The sequence below is a fragment of the Diorhabda sublineata genome, chromosome 7 (assembly GCF_026230105.1).
Source record: "Diorhabda sublineata isolate icDioSubl1.1 chromosome 7, icDioSubl1.1, whole genome shotgun sequence".
Classification (NCBI taxonomy): domain Eukaryota; kingdom Metazoa; phylum Arthropoda; class Insecta; order Coleoptera; family Chrysomelidae; genus Diorhabda; species Diorhabda sublineata.
In genome coordinates this window covers 30,428,770-30,446,084 of record NC_079480.1, presented here as the reverse complement: position 1 = coordinate 30,446,084, position 17,315 = coordinate 30,428,770, and the positions used below count along the sequence as shown (strand labels likewise).

Genomic DNA, 17,315 nt, shown 5'->3' with positions numbered 1-17,315 from the left:
GGTAGAAATTTTCATGATTTTACTATAAGTATTTTGCCATATAAAGATAGTTTTAACTCGTCGTGGGACACCCTTTATAGGAATGTAGAATCAATTTATCCCTGCGAAACTTTTAGAATACGTCAGTTTTCATAGAAAAAATACAAATAATGGTAGATTTTAGGAGCTAGGACGTAAAGGCCATGAAACTTCTTCGCTAACGCTTTAGACTGTTTACCAGTCAGGTAGCAACAACATTGCAAAGTGAACTACCTGCCTTTGAGCTTTGCAGCTTACCTTTTCTAGCTTTAGAAAGCATGAATGTAATTACAGTATTATTTGTTTATGAATTGCCTCGTACTCACAAAGGAGCAGCTGTTCCTCTGTGAAGAGGGAAATAAGAAGTTATCTCAGTACCTGAGCTACCATATAGGAATACGAGTTAAAGGAAAATAACCTGACGAATTGAATGAATTTTTTAGTTTTCATTTGGAAAGAAAATATGTCTGCCTAAAAGTAATAATAAATAATACACATTCAATGCTTCGTTTAACCGTTTCCAGCCAAATTCCTGTAATAAACTGAATAGTTATTAATAAAATAATACTTACCGAATATTCTTCAATTTTTAGCATGTTTTGTTTTGGTGATCCAAAACAATATTAGAGAGCTTTTCATACGAATTTTTGTGAGCTTTTAGTACGAATTTTATAAAGAGAAATTTTTATGCCCCCTTTTTTACTTGAAAACAAAATATACAAATTCCAACATTGTTTTATCTATTTTTTTATGGGATGATGTTGATTTCTTTATTTTTATTAATACCCTCTTTTTTAATGTTCTCATTTGTATTTTTATTTTTTGCGGGGGCACTTGTCTATTTTTTTTCTTATCATTATATTATATTTTCAACATACTACACAATTTTTACAAACAAAATTACCGAGAATCATTCACCCCAAATTAAATCAAAAAAAGAAGATTCTCGACTTACAGCTTTTACCACTACAGCAGTATACGAAATCTGTAAAAATATAAATAACAAAAAAATCTATAAAACGAAAATTATTTCTTTGAGGAAGGAAAGCATGGTATCTATTTCATCAAATATTTTAAATACAGTTATTTACTTATAGGTAAATACTATAATTTCCAAAATTATACGAATAAATAAATAAATATAAAAATTGGGTAGTACGTATTTTCAAATCATGCAAATTTTTGTGAATAAAAAAGTTTGAACTTGAAAAAATGATCAAAAGAGCGGCTTATTCAGAAAAAAATTGTAAGTGAGATTACAAACAAGTAAAATACTAATAAGAAGAGTGTAACATAAAAACTCTAGGATAAGAATCATAGATCCCTGGAATTATTGAAGACCACCGCATTTGAATTTACCACTAGAAGCTAGTGTATAATTAGGATTTTCTCCCAGAGCATAATGAAGTTGCGCACAACACTTAATGTTTTATTTGAATTGCATTTCTATTAATAAAGCTAAAAAGAGTGAGTAATTTCATAGAAGAGCATAAAACAAATGGTAGAATAAACTGAATGAATACCTTTTCATGTAGATCACAAGCAATGAATGATGGAAAAGCCCATATTTTCTCTTTTACCTGGAAAGATTGGAGTCTGATGATTGATTCAAGCAAAATTGCATATTTTGTGTATAGTTCTATGCTATCAATAATTGTTTTTATTTTTTACTTAAAAACGGAAATATAATGTGAATAGTTTTTATATTTTTTCTTAGTCGAGCAATTAAATATATACTATTTCTAATATAAATATATATTCGGTCACCAATGATTATAATTTTTACAGTGTTCGTTACTGCTATAATAAATCTAAAAATAAAGATCTGTATACTATAACAAACATCTTTGTACATAAAATCGATGGCTACAAATAGCCAGTAAAAAACAGTCAAACCTATCGCTACCTAATCACATTCGACAGTTTCATACAATTAATATATAAGCGATACTGTCGATATGGTAAAAAAAATATTCTTTTCGACAAATGTCCTTTCTACTATCGTCTCCATGATCTGTCTTCTTCATCCTCATCATCGTCATCTTGTAAAAGAGCTTCTTCGGAAATCTCCGGACCCAACTAAAAGTTAAATCGAACACATTATTCAATTATTCACAATAAGATAGTTTGACTAAATTAAGATTAGGGGTTTCGGCTGGTAATTCTTTCATTGATAAACTTTTTTTTAAATCACAACTTTATGATTCTTTCCATTTTGACAACACTGCAATAAACAGCTGTCATTTTCAAGAACTATCCGTTCCATCCTTCTTCAGTATTTCATCAGTATATATTATAAAAGCAACAAAAACCGCGAATTCAAATTTTTTTTTCCATTTTATAAAACCGAAAAAAGAGTAGAACATGAAGAATGAGGTCTTGACAACTAACAGCATAAAAGAATAATTCATTGTAGATAAAATTTTTTGTCTAGAATAGTATTTTCAACTCCATTCATGCTTATTTTGAAGATTCACTGAGAAGATAAAATTCAAATAACTTACCTCTTCCTCCCCATCAAGAAGACTAGAATCTATTAATTGATCTTCGTCAGTCTCTGACAAAAGTACTTTACGGGTAATGGAGCCACTACTTTTCTGTCTGGTCAACTGCTTGTTGCTACTCCAAGTTATTGATAAAGTTCGATCCTGCAAAAGAATAGATACCACAGATACATTATTGATTCAAAGATGCACAATCTGTATATTAAGTTTGTTTATTATACCATCAAAGATGCTATTAAAAAAGTATGCAATAGAAAAGGTAGATCTTCACCTATGAAATTAAAGAAATCAATTTTTTGTCAAAAAGGCACTTTTATTTTGTTAAAGTTCTGAAATCTGGACTAAACCAACTTGTAATTGAATACTGTCCAAAGATTGTTAATAGGAAAATTATTTTGCTACATCCCAACACATTTAGCGGGTGATCTAACACACAAATAAATAAAGGACAACATTTTAAATGTAAAATATTTATTTGGTACAGAACTTTTTACACTACCACTCTAGTATACCTTCAGTCTATGAATACGATAACTTGGTTATCGAAACGCGTTGTTAGTGGTGGTGTAAACAGTATGAATATCTCCATCGGTTCCAGAAATTCAAATTTAGTTATTATCTTATATTTTGAAAACGGAAAGTTTTCTGAAAAATGTTTCAAACGAAAGTTACTTCGAATTTAATTTTTTGCAAGTTTTATTTGAAAGACATGTTTACTATTCTGTCATTTAGATGCTCAAATTTGAGATTGAACTCTTTAAATAAACTTCAACTTCCAGTAATATATATACGCTAAAAACGACTCCCATGAGCACAAGGTATTTAAGTCTAAATCTCAAAATGATATATGTACATACATATCATAATAGGTAGGTATAGAAATTCGACTGAACCTTGGTCAAATCATAAAAAAAGCACTAATATTTCCGCCAAAACCTCAGCAACAAATTTTTTCGAGGTTACAATACTTTCTTTTGACCCTGGGGTGTTAAGAAATGAAAATATACAAATTCAAACATATATAGTGTAACTTAAAAGTGGTCATTTTAAACTGACCCAGTCCCACTTTTAAACGGCAGTGCCCGGAAAAGGGTACTAGTTCCTGGCCTGCTTATAATGTGTCTTGAAAAAAAATGCAACAAACCTGGAAGCATTGCCACTATACTTGCCAGAAATTATTCAATCGGATTTTCTTTATCAATCGGATTTTCTTTATATTCACTACTTTTTTCTAGTAAGAAAGTGCTGACAATTATATGTTTCAATTTAGCATTACTTTATGGCCCCCCTAACATAATGCAATTTTCACCTACCTGGAAATTCTTCCCTTTCAGCAGTGCCATTTCTGCATCTTTTCTTGTTTTATAATTCAAAGTTATACTTGGTAGAGAAGAATCTACCTCATAATCCACAATTTCTCCATATTGCTGTTGAAAATTAAATAATAAAAATTAGTCTGGAACACCACAAGAAATGTTCTAATGTCTCTAATATTACATAACAGTGTGCTTATTACATACACTTGGAACATCTGGATTAAGGGCATTGACACAACGTCGAGAGCCCAATAGTTGTCAACGTGAAGAGAAATTAAAATAAGGGTGTCATAATTGTTTCTTTTATTTTGGTAAAGAAATATTTGCTGTTAAATTGAGAGTATTGAATATTAAATATAAACTACAAGAATCTGTTTAGAAGCTTGAGTTCCTATTATTAAACTATCTTGTTCCATCACCACAGGAGATTACAACATTTTATGTAAACCCAGAACATAATCTCTTTAGAAATTTAAACTTATCAAAACCGGATTTTTTAAATTTTCTTCAGTTGTGTATAAAAATGTGAATACTTAAATTGAAACCAAAGTATAATGCAGCATTGCCCTAAAGTTATTCAGACGGAGTAGCTTGGTTTTATATATAATTATTATTTGGATTGAACAGTGTCAAAGAACCAAGACACTTTTCATAGTTATCAAGTCTAGAAAGGCACTACCTCCTTCTTCCAAAACTCTCACAGGAGCATTTTCCTACACTAAAGAAAAACTTGGGTCTAATAAAAGCGTTTTTGTTAATGTTCTCATGAGAGAATTACACAAATTAATTTTTAGAGCCAATCGGACATAAAAAAGTAAGAGTAATTCTTCATGTACACTTTTTTATATAACTGAAACTTTAAATAATTGAATTAAGAACATTGTTTTTCTGCCAAACCGTTATGATTAAATAGTGCATATCTTGGAAGTTATTAATAATACATTTGAATAATTAATGTCACATAACCAGTTACCTATCCCATATGAATGGGAGAGTAAATGGGGATTATTATGCCATTTATTTGATTAGAGTAAAGAAACAGGTATACCTTTGATATTAAATAAATCAAATTTTTCAATTAATTTTGGGGATGCGGTAGATGGTGGTAGGAAATTACTTATCTCAATATTTTATATTAAGATATTATATTAAGATAAGTATATTAATATTTTATAATCACTCCAAAATATGAGCTTCATAATCAGTTTGTAAAAAATGTATATAACGAAGTATGTTTATTTTTAGAGTAAGCTACCGTGTATACACAAGAAATATGATCTTTCAAGTTGCTTCCATTAAAGTTGTAAAAAATTCATACACAACTATGTCATATCATATTTGAACATAAAAATAATGACTGATCATGACAACTGGAAGAGAATTATCTGAAAAATCCAAAATTTTATATTGGGTTTGTTGGATCTAGCATCCAACCAATAATTTATTTTTTTTATATCAAAATATTTACCTGGAAATGACTTAACACACTATCTTGTTCATCGGTCTCATATCCTGATATAAGAAGTCTTGTAGGTCGATGATCTACAGTATGTTTTTGGAAAGCAGTAGTAACAGCAGGTGCCGTAGCCGTCAGAGATGTTGTCGAAGGAGTACGATTTATGCTACGCACTGGTTTAGGTTCTAAAAATAATAAAGAAGTATTCGATTGGAAGCATTGAAATTTATTGTAATAATTGTAAGTCAAATAAAGTATGAAATCAAACAGATTTCACTAACTTGTACACCAATTTTTTAACATATAAGATACATCATATCATATCTCCAAGCTACATCTAAAATGAAAGTAAAATAGGGGAGCTAAAAGAGAGTCTTTCCATTTGTGGAAATATAGAAAATGTACATATAATTAGGTTAGTATAAATAAAACATAAATATATAATACTGAATAAATAATGGAAATATATAAGTTTATTCATCAGTGAGCCAGTTACACAGATATACAGTCATGATGAACATTTAAAAGTGATTTTAAAACTGTAATGAATCGAAGTTACAAGATTTATGAGCACCTCAAGAGCAGGATACATCCACAATTAGCATAAAACTTTTCAGCCACTAGCTAAGGTCAAAAAGAAGCATTATTTGCAAAAAAAGTTTATAAAACTAGATTTTGATCGTTGTTAATATATTAAAATATTACAGAATTTTCATCAATTCAATATACTGTTTGCATGTATAACATCACTCAATAAATCGTGCAACTGACACACAGCGCTGCCATTGTTAAATCCATATGACGTTTATGATGTAGTAACTTTCTAGACTATGTGTAAAATTTTATGACATTTCGATTAGTCAGAAAAAAGTGACAGCCATTTAATCAAGCTACTTTTGTTATTTTCAAAACAATTTCGTGTTAATTTATCATTACTTCTTGATAAAAAAATACTGTACAAGATCAGCAATGGCTTCAAAAGTGTTATCTGGACTCTGCTCCATAAAAAAACTATTTGTTAATGGTTTGCTGAACGTTCTGGTCGTCCAATTGAGGTGGTTACTCCAGAAAACATCAAAAAAGTCTACAAATTAATTATATTTAATCGTAAATCGAAATTGCGTGAGATAGCTAAGGCCATACAATTATGCATGAACATTTGACCAAGAGAAACTTTTTTCAAAGTGGGTGCCGTGTCGACCAAAAACATTAACGTTTTGAGGATTCAGAGAAGTGTTTGGCCATGTTTACATGTAAAAAATCAGATTTTTTATATCGATATGTAACAATGGATGAAACATGGATCACATTTCACTCGGAATCAAAACGATCATCATCTGAGTGGACTACAGCCTGTGAACCACGTCCGAAGCTTTCAAAGGCACAACAGTCAGCTGGGAAGGTTATGGCTTCAGTATTTCAGGATGAGCATGGTATATTGTTCATCGACTATATCCAAAAATGAGAGTCAATCAATAACATATGCTACATAGTTGTTGGATGGTTTGAATGCAAAAATCAAGGAAAATATGTGTCAAAGAAAAATCCACTGTTTCATCAAGACAATGCCGACACACTGATTCACAGTTGATGGCATCGACGGTTAATATGAACGAATTACACTGATGATTTGCTGATCTCAAATGATCACCGATGAGAAATTCAGTTCAAATGACGAAGCAATTGCTGAAACTGAAGCCTTTTTTGAGGCAAAAGACAAATCCTTCTACAAGTACGGTATCGAGAATTTAGACAAGAGTTGGAATGATTGTATTGCTCTTGAAAGAGATTACAATGATGAATGAAATCAATTTTTCGCAAAAAATGTGTTTGTCTCAGTAAGTGTTATTGAGTGATGTGTTACATATTTTAAATCAAATGGATCTCACTAAATGAGTACATGAAAAAAATTCGATTCTTACTCAAGTTATTTTTTGACAAAAGGTGCCTGCTAACTATAGGAGCATATCTTCTGCCAATACCTCTCCCTCTCAATGGTTTGGCATTAGCCACACGGGCTTTAAGTTCCAATAATTTCTTTTGAATTTCTGAAGTATCCGCTCCTTCTTGTTGCTTTGTTATCAAATCCAATTCTGTATCTAACAGCTCTTTTTGAGTTTCCTCTTTGGTCTTCTTTACTGGCGTGGTATTTTTGATAGCAAGTGTAGCTGCTTCCAGATCTTTTTTAATTTCCTCTATAGCTTCTTGAGATTTTTTAATAGTTTCTTTAACAACGTCACGTTGTGGACCAGCAGGAACTAGAAGGAAAATAAAAGTTTAAATATGTATCAAGAACAATAAAATACCATAAAAACGTCAATGTTATTAAGTTAGAAATAGTATGATTTATATTGAAACACTAGCTTACGTTTCTCCAATTTTTCTATTAGAATCTTCTGCTGTGCCAATTGCTTATCCAGCAACTCCTGTTTCTTTTTTCTCAAGTCACTCTGTATCTTTAATACTTGTTTTCTTTGGACATCTTGGTTTTTCTTAACTTTCACTTGGGTTGCAATCAATTCCTGATTTTTCTTAATAGCTTCAGTAGCTTGTTGTTTACTCTCTTCTTTAGTAATAGTTTTCTTTTCTTCTTCAGGCCCTTGTGGGGGTTGAGTTTCATCAGCTTTGGGTTGAACTAGATTCAAAACTTTATTAGTATTGGGTACTACAGTGGAATTACCTCCTCCTAGACGCTCTTTAACAGGGCGCTGTTGTGCGGGAGGTATGTTCTCCTGTTTACCTTCACCTGTTCCCGCTGCTCCCGGAACCGCCGGTTGGACGTTATGCCAAAACACCTTAATAAAACGATTATTGAGAACTGCCTCAGTACTACGGTATGCAGCATTTGCTTCAGCATGACTAGAAAAAGTTATAAGAGCTGCTTCCGGATCACCTTCATACTGCACCTGCATAAAAATTATAGTTTTAGTATCAATTCCTATATCAAATAAACAAAAACTTATTCAAGATCATATAATAGTGAAAAAGAAAGGCTAACCTGTATATTTACAATTTTTCCAAACTTCCCAAAATGATTATTGAGATGTGTTATACTATTTAATCCTTGCGGCACTTTCTTCAATTCTAAAGAACAATTTTGCGGATTTTTATTTCTTGGACCTAGGCGATTGAAATCAAATATCTTTTTCTTGTACATATTTTCATGATCTACATTAGTAACAAAATTCGGAGGATGATTATACATAGGATTGTAAGTATCTGTTTGTTTGTTATCCATCACAGGTACTGGTATCAATTCACGGTTGTGATTTGGTTGAGGAATGAAAGGACCCATTGGTGGAACCTGCTAAATAAGAGTATATGCAATGAAGTTAGACAGAATGACCAGTTAGGTTATTAATACAATAATGATAACACATAATTTTTATACTTATTCAGATATGCAGATATTGAATATTTTGTGTTTTATAAAAATATTCTGGAGAGCTTACAAGAATATTATAGAGCCTAAAATTGGCTATAAAAAATTCTTTTTATTAACATACTGATTTTGTTTTCATTTCATAAATGTAAAAAAAAACCTCTAAATTATCTGAGCTATCCAAACAGTAAATTAAACCCTCAAAACATTTTTGAAAAAACAAGAATATATATACTGAATTATTGCTAAACATATTGAAAAATACTTACTCTCATGCCCATAGGTCGGGGTCCTCTAAACCTTCCATCCCTCCACATATGCGGAGCTTGAGGGTTATATGGATTGTCAGCCCTCAAAGGCATCCTCTGATTCATCATAGGATGACCTGGAGCATTGAGAATTGGATTTGGTACAATTCCAGATGGTACAACAGGTGGTGTACCATTGGGATTGTAGGTTAAAACTCTTGTTAAAGCAGTATCTTCTAGTACTACAGGATCAATTCCATGATCAAATGGACACATTTCACCGCGCATACAATACCCTTAAAGAAAAGATTATTAAAGTATACTGATTATATTTTTATTATTTATTATATATGTTATTTTTTCTAATAATATAAATTCTAAAGTGAGCAAAAAAGTAGTTCACATTAACATTAAATGTATAAAACACATACCTTTTTCATCAAAATCCCTACATCTCTTTTTCCCAGGTGTAGCTACAACAATGCTAGGTACATTCTGAGAATTTCTCATATCAGTATCCAATATTTCTTGTGACGGAGTTGCGGGTCTAGATCCACAGTCTTTGTCCTTGGCCGAATCTCTACGATCCTTCTTTTCTAACGATCTTGATCTACTTCGGCTAATTGAAGTTCTATTATTTCTATATCTGCGAACATATATTTTTACGAATGATAAAAGCTTCTCAATACTTTTGCTGTACAAATGTAAAAAAATGGCCCTTATAAAAAAAGTATCCTAATATACTTAACTTCAAAATGAACCTCAAAATAAATATCATACCCCTGTAGAGTGCTAACCCCTATTTCACTGGACAAAAACAACTCTGTTTGCCAGGGGTTCATTAATTAAAAGGAGAACTGAAGAAAAATTATTTATCACCACCTCAGAAGATCCAATAAGTACTTCAATGTAAATAGAAAGAACCTACAGGGGTCTTATAGAATTTTTCAAGATCTAAGAAAGCACTTAATAAATGAGATGTGATAGAATACTCTACCTTTATATTTCAACCTGACCCTAACAGGGTCGGATTAAGTACGGTCCCAACGACTTTGTGTTAGTAAGTGTGTTTATTGAAGCAAAAAAGATAGTTAAAAGTGTTTGCTTAAAGTTAGTAGGGCGAGGCCACAAAAAATATTTTTCATTGAAAGATACCAGATTCCAGTAATAGAAAAATTGAAACATAAGACTTTTTGAGGGGGCTTGACATATATTTCCACAAAAGTTATGATGTTCAACAATTGTTCAAAACTGTAAAGTTTTAATTTTCCAAAGGAATACGTTTAAGACAGAATTGCATAATATAGTAGAAGCCGAATTACTTCATGACCTGCTTCCTTTGCAATTATATTATAATTTTATTTTTAATGCAATCAATTTGATATGACATAAATAAAAGTCTAATGTATGTGCTCACAATAATACACCTACTTCAAACAGGAGAAACATTATTGAATATAAAAAAAACTGAGAACTCATATGGGTGTAGGTGTATGTACACAAATATAAATAGATTCGAACTCATAAAGAAACTTATCATTTATTTGCAAGATAGTAGCAATAGCGAAATTGAACTAGATAATAATTAATAATAAATAAAATATATAATATGTATTTATATATTTTTAAAATTTACTAGATTTAAGATTAAAATTCAACAATTCCATCATATTAAAATTTCAAAACAGACAATGATACAATAATGTAAACCCAATATACCCTGTATTGAAATCACATAAATTTTACGATATTCAAACTCCCTTTAAACCATAGGGAAAATGCCAGGGATTATAATATAATAGTGCGGCCCTGCACAATGCCCTCCCATTGAATAATCATAAATTTACAACTTTTGGGTCTTGTCGAATTTCATATAAGTAAATAGTACCTGTAGTAAGGCACTTTCTTAGATTGTGAAAAATACTATACCAGGACATAGTCACTTGTAGAAGTGGAAAGCATGTGTGATTACAGATTTTGTGGAAAATGAGATGAAACACGAGTTTATATTTTAGATTAAAATATGGAGTGATTTGATCAAAATGAACTCCAAAATGAAAATAGAAGCTTGCCCAGATGATGTTATCCAGAAAAAATAATAGATATAGGCATTATAATTGTTTCTAAGATTTTATTTCAATTTTCTTTTTGTATATTTTTTCAACTTTGAATTCACTAGAATAGGGAATGAAATTTAAAATATTATGTGAATAATACTTTTTTGCCAAAATTTGGAGAAAATATATGATTATGAAATTAATATGAATTAAAGAAATTGTAAAATACACTCCTGGACAAAATTAACTCGCCACTCATATTTTTCTTGATATTCTTTATTTATTGATAACTTAGTGCACAACAATAGTTGTTTGACAGAGACAGTTGTTATTCAAGTTGTTCGTATCACATATCTTGTTTTGACAGTAATTCATTAAACCTCATTTTAGATTAAAACTGTGTTAACATTTTTTTAAAAAGTGCTGATTAAAGCAAAGTTTCTGGTAGAGACAAGCTGTTAATTGTAATTGTTTTTTTTACATGCATGTTTAGAAGTTAATTTGGGAGTATATCAGGTAAAAAAATAAACCGTCAAAGATATTTGTTAATGGAGGAGGCAGTGCGAGCATTCACTTTCCTAAATGAAGGATATTCAATGCGATATGTTGCTGGTTTGTTATGCAAGCATGAGTCGCATAATAAGGTGACATAATAAAACGGGTTTGTAGCGTCGAAAACCAGGACAAGGGCGAAAGTGTTGCACTAATCATATTAATGATCGTTTTTTGAGACAACGTCCTCTCAAAAACAGGAGAGTCACCAGCAACCTGCTGAAAAATAAATTATCAGATGTTTTAAATATTAATAGATAGACTTTTACATGAAATAGGATTAAGCAACAGTCAGCCATTAAATCCCTTGCTTACCAGAGAACACAAAGTTCAGATTAAATTTTGCGAGACTACGCCCAGAATTGGACCATCAATGATTGGAAATGGGTTCTGTTCTCAGATAAAACTAGAGTTAGCCCTTAAAGCTCCAAATGGACTTGAGCGTGTCTGGCGAAGGCAAGGAGAAAGGTTTGCCAGCTGTAATATCACTCCCAAAGTGCCTTTGGTGGTTCTAAAATGTTTTGGGGAGAAATTTCCTTCGATGCTCGTACAAAATTAGTCCCTATATTTACGAGGTCTATGAATGAACAATATTATTTAGACAACATTATTATTGAATATGTAATGCCTTTTGCTCCGTTTGTTGGGTCTAATTTTTTATTAATGCAGGACAACACTCGTCCCCACGTGTCTAGACAGGTTATTGGCTACTTACATGATGTCAATATCCCTTTATCAGAGTGGCCACCTAATAGTCGGGATATGAATCCTATAGAACATCTATGGGACTATCTCAAAAAAAGGAATTGAAGTCGTAGTCCCCCTGTTCCTAATCACACCAACTCATAGAGGTCGCTATTGAAGAATGTGAGAATATACTGAAAGCTTTTCCTGAATATTTGATATCAAGCATGCCACGACGCATGAACATAGTGATAAGAAGTAGAGGAGAACCTATGCGGTATTAGGGTCGACCAATAAGCATTTATTCTCTTTTACTGATTTTTTTTTCAATTTGGAGGAATGATTGCTTATTTATGCATTTCTAGCAAAAACAAACTTTTATGGAAAAAAAGGCAAATTAAGGTTAGTAGGTGTTCATTATTATTTCAATGTAACTTAGTTTTATTTTGTGTTTATATTGTCAAATTCTAGCATTTTAAGTTCATTAAACAGTACAAGAAATAGCTGCACTTTTTAAATACCCAAGAAAGATTAATTATTAATCTAACTCACCTATTCCTGTGTGAATGTCGAGGACTCCTTGATCTCGACCTCGCTCTTATGGGTGATGGCGTTCTAGACAATCTTCTCCTATCGTACCTCCTTGGAGGTGATTTATTTCTCCATGCTCTTGGCCTTTCTCTTTTTTCCCTATCTATCCTGTGTTGTTCTATACGTTCTCGGGATTTTTCTCTGGATCGAGATTTCTTAGCTCGGTCCCAAGATCTAGATCGAGACCGAGTTCGATTTCTTGAAAGAGAACGATGTCTAATTGGAGATCTTCTACGAATTGGACGATCTTCCCGTTCCTATAAAAAAAAAACAATAGATCTAGTCAGATGAGTGGTCAGGTTGCCATATATTTCAAAACTCCTGATCTTTTCTATTATACTTCATTATCAATTAGATTACAAGAATGTGAGAAAGAATGTGTAAGCATTTATCTACTTACAGCATCTGAATTTTTCTTAATTTCTCTTTCCCTTCTAAATTCCAAATCTTTTTTTGCATTTCCATTAACAGTTTCATTCAAGTTAGGTAATTCACTTGGGGGTATTATTACTTTTGATTCCTTGATTGGTTCCTTGCTGATAGTTTTAATGTTTGGATTAGGCGGATTGGTATTTGGTATCACTGGAGAATTTATATAATCTTTTGTGGCTAATGTTTGGAACACTAAATCAACAAATGGTCCAGTCTCTATAAATAAAATAATTAAATCAATTTTTAATATAATGTTTTCAAAATCATCTTATGAGGACATGTTGAAAAATTCTTAGCCTACTATAGAACCAAACAAAATTTCAATGTCAAAATATTTTATTACTCAACATATTCAACTCTTAATTGGATACATCTTTTTTCTTTCAATTTATTACTAACTCTGGTTTACTTTTTTGACGTCAAACTTTACACTGACACTTCTAATAAGTTATTGTACATTGCTATGATAACACAATATTTTGTTTATGCATAGAACTGGTCTAGGTTAACTAGATATTAATACATCCTCATATAATTTACAACAATTCTTTTAGAAACCGGGTCATTCCATATCAAATCAACATAGGGTATAAACCTGACCTCCTCAGAATTTAATGAAATTTGGTATAAAGGTTGTCCATATAGAAATTAAAAAAATACCAATTTTTTCTCAAATATCTCTTAACAGTTTAAAAATTACGGCAATATTTTTAATTCACCATAATTTTTCTCCTAATTGAGCTAAAGATTTAGGAGAGTTATCATTTTACTCAGTTTTAAGTTCTCTTTTTGTGATATAGTATTTTTGAATAATAAAATAAAGTTTTGATTTTCTCAAGAAGTGTATTTTGGAAAATATTCAACAAATTCCTATAAAAAAGAATATACTTTTATTAAGTGATTCTAAAAATATCAAAGTGGACGGTTAATGGATTCAAAGTTAAAAGATAATTCTAACAAAGGGTGTTTTGTAAGTTTTTGTAGAAGTTTTATTAAATGAACCCAAACTTTACTTATTACTGAAGATGGTAATTATTGTCATAATTATTTATGTACTTAATGTTTCCTCTAAAACAATTTAGTTATTTACAAAATAAAATTTTTTTGTAGTTAAGTGGGAAATAATTTATAGCTTTATAACTATACAGCAGAGTCTGATACAGTCAAGTTAAGACAAACTCACTCTCAGTTCTATAACCTGTCTGCTTTATATATGCTTTGTTCTCAGGTCTGATTCCAAATCAGTTTAGGGACTAATCGCATGCGCACTTTCAACATAGTCGTCCATGGAATGATTAGTAGAGATAGAATGGCATTTTTCCTCTACTGCCCATGAAAAAGAGCCATATGATGGTGTTGAGGGGACAGTGAAGAGGCTTGCTGCCAAAACAAGCCTACAACATACATATGACGACCAACACCTATCCAATTTTATGAGAGCATTAATTTCACCTCCTTCATACTAGAAGATTATGTTTAGTCTGAGAAATTTCAGAACAACTGTTTCAAACAATCAGTAAGTAAGTGTAAGAAACTACAAACGACAGAAGTTAGTGGATATATGACCAAATGTGGTACCTGGCATATGTGTTAGATGAGAATAATGAAGAATATAATCTAAAAGTAAGTTTTCTGCATCCTACTGGTCCTTCATCATCAGACTTGGAAATTTTTAAAATCACTCACCAAAAGTTTATTCTTTTTATAGAAAATTTAAATATTTTGAGTTAATCAAAATAAAAATTTTGAATGTGATTTGGCAAAAATGAGTAAAATGAGACCACTCCCATCTCTCTAGCTCAATTAGGAGAAAAACAATGACGATTTTAAAATATGTCGTAATACTGAAATAGTTAAAGATATTTGGAAAAAAATGACATTTTTATAAATTTCTATATGGAAAACCTTCATACCAAATTTCTTCAAATTCTGAGGGGGTCAAGTAACTTTTTTTCTTTTAATGTTTAGATTTCGTATGAAATGACCCAACTGTGATTTTATATCCTGTTCCCAATAACATTTTTAAATATAATATTTAAACATACCTCCTTCTAGGAAAACATCCAATTGTCCAATCATACTTTTTCGGAGCTCATCTTCAGATTTATCTTTCTTTATCAAGGCTATAACATATTTGGCTAATGCAGCTGGATCAGCTTCACAACTAGAAGTAAGGAATATAAAAACATTATTTAGTCAACAATATTTCTTAAATTAAAGTCTTGATTTACCATTCATTCCAGAAAAGTAACACGGAAGATGTGGAATTTAACAAGTAAAGGTTCTTGGTAGCTCAACTCAACCAAAAAAGGATTAACTATATAAAGTATATGTGGTACTGAGGAGAAATTATTCCTCTTTTTTTACTATTCATAATCAGACACAAGTGACCATAACTAGTGTTGTACTTTACACAGATACTATATAAGCAGAATGGTTTGCCATTGACTTCTGGCAGGTAGCAGATCAAATGTATTTTTTGATATAGTCAAGACCAGGGTTTGAAGTTGGGTCTTATTCCTCTAAGCCACTGCTCATACATAGAATGAAAGCAAATTTTATACTAACTCTTATATATAAATACAAAATGAACCTTATTTATAGTCTTAACGGACAATGGTATCACTGGACCTTAATCTAAGGTTATTTTTCATTATTTACAAATTTATATAGTTTATAAGGCGTACAAATGAATTGTGATCTGCAACAACTGATTTAATCCATTTCTGTAATCATCTTTTTCAGTTTCTGTTTAGTTTGAGCTACAAACAGTTCTACATTAAGATTGAATATGCATGATGCTCTCTCCCATTTTTAAATATGTTAGCAGCCACTTATTCTATTTTTAGATCATATTTCTCTCCCAGGTTAGTCTTTGGTGGTTATCTTGTTACTTCTTATAATGTCTCCTCGCCTCATTATGTCTTCAACCCACTTTCATGACCTTATGTATTTTATATTTAATTATATTTATTTGTTTCTTTTGTTGGTTTGTTAGTATCGGGGTTGTTTCTTTTTCACCAAGCCTCATATTTTGAACCAAGACGGATTAATTTAGGATTTTCCTTTACTACTCTATAGCTTATTTGTCTTTGTTATTTTCACTTTTCTAAATATTTCTTCCATAACTTTCTTTTTATCCCTCAGAAGCTTCTACCAAAAACTATTTTTTTCACGTAAAACCAAAACATTAAAGTTAAGGTATTAAAAACCAAATCATAATATAGACCAAATACAATATGTAGTTCATTAGAAATGTAAAATAAAAAGAAAATAGGAAACATTTCATTGCAATTCAAAGTAAAACGATATACCAATAATGAAACATTCATATTATATATTATTAACCGTGTAACATAAAACAAAAGTATTTCAGGTTTGCAAGCGTTAAGAAATTTTTATATACCCAGGAATTAATACTTTACTTCAACTATAAATACGTTTAATGTTCACCCACATAAGTTAATTCTCATAATTTGATGTGAGAATCAGATTCTATATAAAAAAAATGTCATAATTATCTGAACTAAAAAAAAATAAAATGGGGGTCATCTTACATAGGCCTCAGAACAGCTGTTAACCATGTCTTAAAGGCGTCTATTTGATCTACGATCATGGCGATATTTAAATTATTTGTTGGAAATGAAGTAAATAAACGATTCTATACACATAGATTTTATATATTTTCGTTAAAAACCGATACCACAATCACAATCATGAAACTTCCCTTTGAACGTTTAGAAACACTGATCCCCAACTGAAAAGGAAATGAAATATGTCTGTATATACAATTCAATGCCTCCAACTGCGAAATCGAAAGTTCCTAAAAATAGATAATGGGATTTAGCAAAGATCATTTCAGATTGGTTGGAAAGCATATAGAATCTAGCAACGAAAGAATTTCGAGCCTGAGGTGGAAAGAGGCTATTTTTCCAAGACAGTTTTGATGTAAAATTAAAGTTTCAAATAAACATAACAAATTAAAATGACGATTTTTACTACATACGTAATATCGAAATTCTCCGAAATATGTATGCTTTAGAAAACGGCTTTATTGCTAAGTTGTGATCTTGAT

The 17,315-nt window shown here is 31.0% G+C and overlaps 1 protein-coding gene across 4 annotated transcripts; it reads right to left on the bottom strand.

The window, feature by feature from the left end:
• Nucleotides 1-700: 700 nt before the first annotated feature.
• LOC130446320 (zinc finger protein swm) lies at nt 701-17,049 on the bottom strand. 4 transcript variants are annotated; one of them, XM_056782504.1, is made up of 14 exons: nt 16,798-17,049; nt 15,286-15,404; nt 13,209-13,456; nt 12,770-13,065; nt 9,356-9,570; nt 8,946-9,220; nt 8,293-8,601; nt 8,035-8,200; nt 7,663-7,929; nt 7,217-7,552; nt 5,307-5,479; nt 3,836-3,949; nt 2,523-2,666; nt 701-2,097 (listed from the first exon to the last, which is right to left on the bottom strand). In XM_056782504.1, the coding sequence occupies exons 1-14, from the start codon at nt 16,854-16,856 to the stop codon at nt 2,017-2,019; spliced, it is 2,802 nt and encodes a 933-aa protein (XP_056638482.1). In that variant the 5' UTR covers nt 16,857-17,049; the 3' UTR covers nt 701-2,016. The 4 variants fall into 4 exon arrangements, with proteins under 4 accessions (XP_056638482.1, XP_056638483.1, XP_056638480.1 ...); XM_056782505.1 differs by having other exon boundaries at nt 8,293-8,598; XM_056782502.1 differs by having other exon boundaries at nt 7,663-8,200.
• Between the last annotated feature and the right edge of the window lie 266 nt (nt 17,050-17,315).

Excerpts from the sequence above, each read along its gene's own strand:
- LOC130446320 (XM_056782502.1), bottom strand. The coding sequence starts at position 16,856 with ATGATCGTAGATCAAATAGACGCCTTTAAGACATGGTTAACAGCTGTT. Across the intron at positions 7,553-7,662 it reads AATAGAAAAATTGGAGAAAC|TTCCTGCTGGTCCACAACGT; the intron begins GTAAGCTAGTGT and ends TTTTCCTTCTAG. Across the intron at positions 2,667-3,835 it reads TGAAAGGGAAGAATTTCCAG|GATCGAACTTTATCAATAAC; the intron begins GTAGGTGAAAAT and ends ATTCTTTTGCAG.